The following is a 6000-nucleotide window of genomic DNA, read 5'->3' on the forward strand; positions in this document are numbered from 1 at the left end:
GGTTTGTGCCCGTAATCTCGAATATCCAATGTTTTATTTTAGACCATAATTTTTTTATCTTTGGACAGCTCCACCAAATATGGAAAAAGGTTCCCGACGGATTTGAACACCTCCAGCAATTTGGTCTGGTTTGGGGAAAGATCTGTGCTAGTCTTGATGGCGACATATGCCACCTATAGAACATTTTTATGTTGTTTTCTTTGAATGATACTGACTTCGTAATTTTATAATTTTTATTCCAGATTGTCTCCCATTGATCTATATGGATGTTATAGCCAAAGTTCTTTGCCCAGCTGGTCATTGGGTCTTTAGATATTTCCGTTTCCATTTCATACATTATTAAATAACTATATATTCTTGTAATAAAATGTTTATCACTTCCTAATATAAGTTTATCCAGGGGAGTGTTGTGTGTTCCTTCTTCTTTAGAGTCTTTTTGCCATTTTGAAAATATTAGCCTATATGGCCACCAGTTCAAGATTATATTCTGCTCTGCTAACTCTTCTTTCGTTTTTATATTTCCTTCTGTATTTAATAAGTGGTTATAAGTTATCATATTTTTTAATTCAATAGTGTTCGGGTGAGTAAGAGCTTCCAGACTGGAATACCATCTAGGTATTTTTGTATAATGGTCCTTTTTTAATTTAAGCCATGTTGTTATTAAAACATCTCTGATCATGTGGTTTTTAAAGTAAGTTGGAATCTTTTGGTGCTGATTCCATAGCATATTGTGCCAACCAGAGAGTAAGTCATGGCCTTCTAGAGCTAATGTTCTCTCTGCTTTAAGCTCTATCCAGTCTTTTATCCATAGCAAATTACAAGATAAGTGGTAGATCTTAAAGTCCGGTAATCCTAGACCCCCTTGTTTAGTTCTATCTTGTAGCCATTTTAATCTGATCCTGGGCCTTTTGTTGTTCCATATGAATTTAGAAGTGATTTTATTCAATCTGTTGAAGAAGTCGTTGTTTAGTTTTGTTGGGATTGTTTGAAAGAGGTACAAGAATTTCGGCAGTACTGACATTTTGATTGTCGCTATTCTACCTAGTAATGAAATTTGCAACTTGTCCCAGTCTTTTAATTGTTTCTCAGTTGTCTTTAATAATTTTTCGTAGTTATCTTCTTTAATGGTACTACATTTTTTTGTAAGTAAAATCCCCAAGTATTTAACTGTTTTGACTATTTTAATTTTCAAAATTTCTTCCAGATCATTTTCCTGCTCCTTTGTCATATTTTTGGTTATAATTTTGGTTTTTTGCATATTTATTTTTAAACCTGCTACCTCGCCGAAATCCTCCACCTCTTTCATAGTAAATTTCCCCGATTCCAGTGGGTTTTCTAGTATCAGGGCCAGATCATCCGCGTATGCCTGTAATTTAAACTCTTGTCTTTTAGTTTTTAATCCTCTTATTTTAGAGTTGGCTCTAATTTGTCTTAGCATAGTTTCTGTAGTGAGAATATATAGTAATGGGGAAAGTGGGCAGCCTTGCCGAACTCCTTTTTCAATCTGAATTCTATCGGTTAAATCTCCATTTATTGCTATTCTTGTGTGTTGTTTGTGGTAAATTGTCTCGATCATTCTTATAAATTTGGCACCAAATTTCATATGTTTTATTACTTCTATCATAAATCCCCAATTTAGATTGTCGAAAGCCTTCTGGGCATCTAGGAAAATAAGAGCTAATTGTTTGTCTGAGTGTTTTTCATAAAATTCTAATACGTCTAATATTATCCTCGTGTTATTCCTTATATGCCTGCCAGGTAGAAAGCCGTTTTGGTCAGAATGTATCTTATTATTTAAAACTGTTTTTAGTCTGTTTGCCATTAAACACATAAAAATTTTATAATCCACATTTAGCAGGGAGATAGGTCTATAGTTTTGGATTCTATGCTTCTCTTCTTCATTTTTAGGAATCAGACTTGTGAATGCCTCCATCCATGAGTTGGGCATTAGGCCTTTTTCTAGGACTTCATTATAGAGTGTTAGTAGGAGATCTCCTAACTCAGTGGAGAATTCTTTATAGAATTCAGAAATAATGCCATATGGGCCTGGGGCTTTATTGTTTTTTAGATTTTTAATTGTTTCCTCCAATTCCGTTATCGTAATTTCTTTGTTTAATCTTTCCCTTTCGTTGTCCGTCAATTCTCCCGGTTCCGATTTTGTTATATACAACTTTTGTTTCTCTGGGGTTTTTATTTCCCTTTTATATAATTCTATATAATAATCAGTAGCAATTTGTTTTTTCCTTTCTAGAGTGAATTGTCTTTCTCCCCTATTATCTTCTAACGACTGAATATATCGTTCCTTTTCTTCTTTTTTTAGTTTGTGGGCAAGCCATCTGCCCGGCTTGTTTGCATTTTCGAAGTAGTCTAATTTAGCTCTTTTTATTTTCCCTGCTAACTCCTCCTGAGCCATTAGATTAATTTGGTGGGTTAATTTATCCTTTTCCTCTGTAAGTTTCTCATTCGAGAGATCTTGTTGTATTGCCATTTCTAATTGTTTAATTCTAACTAGATAATCTTTAATCTTTTGATTTTTAATTTTCTTTACTCTAGAGGAATATGATATAGTAATTCCTCTTAGATATGCCTTTAAGGTGTCCCATAGATTTTGTACAGAAGTATCATCATTCCAGTTATCTTTTAGAAATAGAATTAGTTCTTTTTTAACCTGGTCAGTGTAATTTTTTTCTTTAAGTAATAATTGGTAATTGCGGGGGATGTGTTCCGAGACTGCCCGCGAAAGTCGAATTTCCGCAAAGTAGCGATGCGGAAGTAAATACACCATTTTTGGCTATGGGCAGTATCACAAGCCTTCCCTTAACACTTTAAACCCCTAAATTACCATTTCCCATTCCCTTAACCATTTACTCACCATTATTACTGGTACTCACTATTGAATAAGATTAGTGATCCTGATATTTATAAACATAATTATTTATTAACAATAATTAATTTTTTTGATATTTATTTGCAAAAATTATTAGTTTGGCGATGACGTATGACATCATAGGGTGGGAAAAACCATGATATAGGGAAAAAACGCGATGTATTTTTTAATAAATATTTTTTGAAAAAACGTGGTATAGGCTATCCACGAAGTTCGAACCCGCGAAAATCGAGGGAACACTGTATATCTGTTATACTGCAACTCACCTATATTTAAATGTTATATTAACTATTTAGAAATATTTATTTTGAATTTCTAAATATGAAAAATGTTGAGAGAATATTTTAAAATTCTAATCAGCTCTTGTGTCTAATGTTTTCTAGTGGTCTTTTGGGGTGACCTTATGGGAATTAATGACTTTGGGACAAACTCCTTATGTAGATATTGATCCCTTTGAGATGGCTGCCTATCTAAAGGATGGATACAGAATAGCTCAACCAATCAACTGCCCTGATGAATTGTAAGTAGAAATAGTTGCAGTTGATAGAGACTTGCACGTGATCAATCAGTGAGAACGAATTTAAACCTGTTTAACTAAATATTTAGCATTTCTTTTTCTGTAGGAGTTGGGGGGGGGGTTGAAGGGAATGTAAGAGCTTATTTTACAATTTTTCATAGTAAGGCCATAATAGCTGAGACCATAATTTCAATTAGTGATTTGAAAAAATTATAATCACAGCAAAAATTCCAATGTGTTTTATATTAAAATGTAAAGAATAGTAACTTTTGTATCTTAAATGGTGTACGAATGTACAAAATGTGCTGAAAAAAGTATGACAAGTTTGAATGACTTCTGCTTGCTTTTATTTTTATTAGATTTGCTGTGATGGCTTGTTGCTGGGCACTAGATCCTGAGGAGAGACCTAAATTCCAGCAGTTGGTGCAGTGTCTCACCGAATTTCATGCAGCATTGGGAGCTTATGTCTGACAATGAACATTCAACTTAAAAACATTGCTACATTCACAGAGAAAACATTGCCATCTATTTATGAAACTGTAATTTCTATTTTAAAATACCTGGAAGAAAATTCTATTAACTTTTGTGGAGTCTTCGTGTAATAGTTAACATCAGGAAGTCAACATACTACGCAGTAGCTTCAGTATAGGATCTTTTTCCAAAATCACTGTGCCTTAAAAGATATCTTCTGGGGAAGATTTGGGGATTATTCAAAATGACAAATAAAATACTAGTTTCCAAAAGAATTCATGTAAAAGAATTGACAAAAATGCAAGGTTAATTTTTGCACTGTTAAAGTAGATGCAAAATTCAAGGAAATAACTGAGAAATGAGAGATGTTTGTTTAAAAAAAACAAGATTCAAGGAGCAAAAGTCAACCATCCCTTTTTCCCCCTCTTTTCTTTATCCCCAAAAATTGTATGTGTATTGCAGCATCAAAATATTTAAAATTACTTGACTGGTTTGGGTGTTCGGGTTTGTTGTTGAAATTATTTGTATCAATTGCTTTTATTTTAAGATGATAGCACAGTATTGTTGAAACCGCAAGTGGCCTTTTCTTATTTTTAATCCCATTTTTCAGTAACAGTTTTTATTGGGGAAAATAATTTTAAGGTCATTGCGTCCCTTCTAAGATAGCAAGAAATTATTTAAAAAATATGTATTATTCTCTGAAAGTGTATGTGGAGATTCTCAGTCATCCAGGTCATGGTTGTCCTAAAAGTGGTTTTTCAAAAGTATTTTGTTTTTCTTTGAAGATGTTTCGCTTGTCATTCAAAAACTGAAGAAATGAAACAAGCCGCCCAGAGTCCTTTAGGAGTGGGGCGACATATAAATCCAAATAAATAAATAAATCTTCAAAGAAAAACAAATGTGTATTTGACTTTTGAAAAAGCATCTTTGGACACTCATTGAAAGTAAAACTAAACCTCATGCTAAATGGTAAAAATCTGTTAATACACTATTACGAATGTTAAAAATGTTGAAGCTGTCTTTTTATTAGAAATCTTTCATCCTGGTTTATAGAATGCAATTTTTCTTGTTAAAATGGTACTGGTTTGTACTTGTAGGATTTTTTATGACCTGAAAAGGAATAAAATATATATATATTTTAAGGACACAGTTGACTAGAAGAAATTGTTGTTATGATTAAATGAGAAATTTTAATTTGATACTGTAGTATTGCATTAAATGCATTAATCAACATTTAAATCAAAATTTGGGGAAATGAAGCCATTTTATTTCTCTCATACTGAAATCCACTACCGATTGGTCAGATCTCATCCTGATAGTAAAAATGGGCTTTAAAAATACTGAAATAATTTTTATACTTAGGTATAAAATTTGCCATTTTGTTTGAATTCCTGTTCTCAGACAATTCAGATGTAATTGACAGATTATAGAAAAATCTCTGCTATAATAAAAATTGAATATACCGGTAGTTTAAATCACACTTTTAAAAACATACAATATATTGAAATATTTTCTCATGCATGTATTTCTGTCCAATGAGAGTTGCTGTTTTGCCATTCTATATCCTAAAACATGCAGAGTGTTTTATTTTTGTCGACTTTTTCTGCATTTCTTATTAGTATCACATGGGATCACTCACAAAACTACAGTTGAGTATGTCTGGAGAATACAGCAGTAAAATGGTGGAATAAGTGAAAATAAAAGTGTTAATTTTGATAGATTTTCTTTTGATTCAGGAGAAATTTTTTCTTCATTTTAGTTTGTGCAATTATAGATAAGATATGTTAGGAATTCAATCTTTGCTGAATAGAATGGATGTAGTGTTTGAATCTTTTTGAAGTACAGTACGTATTAGTTTTTACCAATATGTGCTCTGAACATTAAATTCTTTAAATTCATTTAAATTCTTCCGAAAAGGTGAAACTAATATGTGAGAGAGACTCATTACATGCAAAGCAAGATCATTCAAGCTGTGATTTGTCATAATTGTGATGATTATGAGGTACACCAGCGCTACCAGTTCACAGAATGGCGTCAATCCAGGAACAACCTATTGCTTGGATGGATATGGAAATATTATAATGGCAGGCTACTGTAGAGTGGGCAGGTAAATCGTATTTTCTGT

General features: G+C 32.4%; 1 protein-coding gene across 4 annotated transcripts in view; it reads left to right on the forward strand.

Annotated features, from left to right (window-relative positions):
• Nucleotides 1–5466, forward strand: part of RYK (receptor like tyrosine kinase) — a 44306-nt gene extending 38840 nt beyond the window's left edge. For all 4 annotated transcript variants that reach the window (XM_070753176.1, XM_070753175.1, XM_070753173.1 and 1 more), the window contains exons 14-15: nt 3271–3407; nt 3764–5466. In XM_070753176.1, coding sequence (XP_070609277.1) covers nt 3271–3407; nt 3764–3875 — 249 coding nt within the window. In that variant the 3' untranslated portion in view covers nt 3876–5466. The remainder of the gene's footprint in view (nt 1–3270; nt 3408–3763) is intronic.
• The last annotated feature ends 534 nt before the right edge of the window (nt 5467–6000 follow it).

This window comes from Erythrolamprus reginae, chromosome 5, assembly GCF_031021105.1.
Source record: "Erythrolamprus reginae isolate rEryReg1 chromosome 5, rEryReg1.hap1, whole genome shotgun sequence".
Taxonomy (NCBI): Eukaryota; Metazoa; Chordata; class Lepidosauria; order Squamata; family Dipsadidae; genus Erythrolamprus; species Erythrolamprus reginae.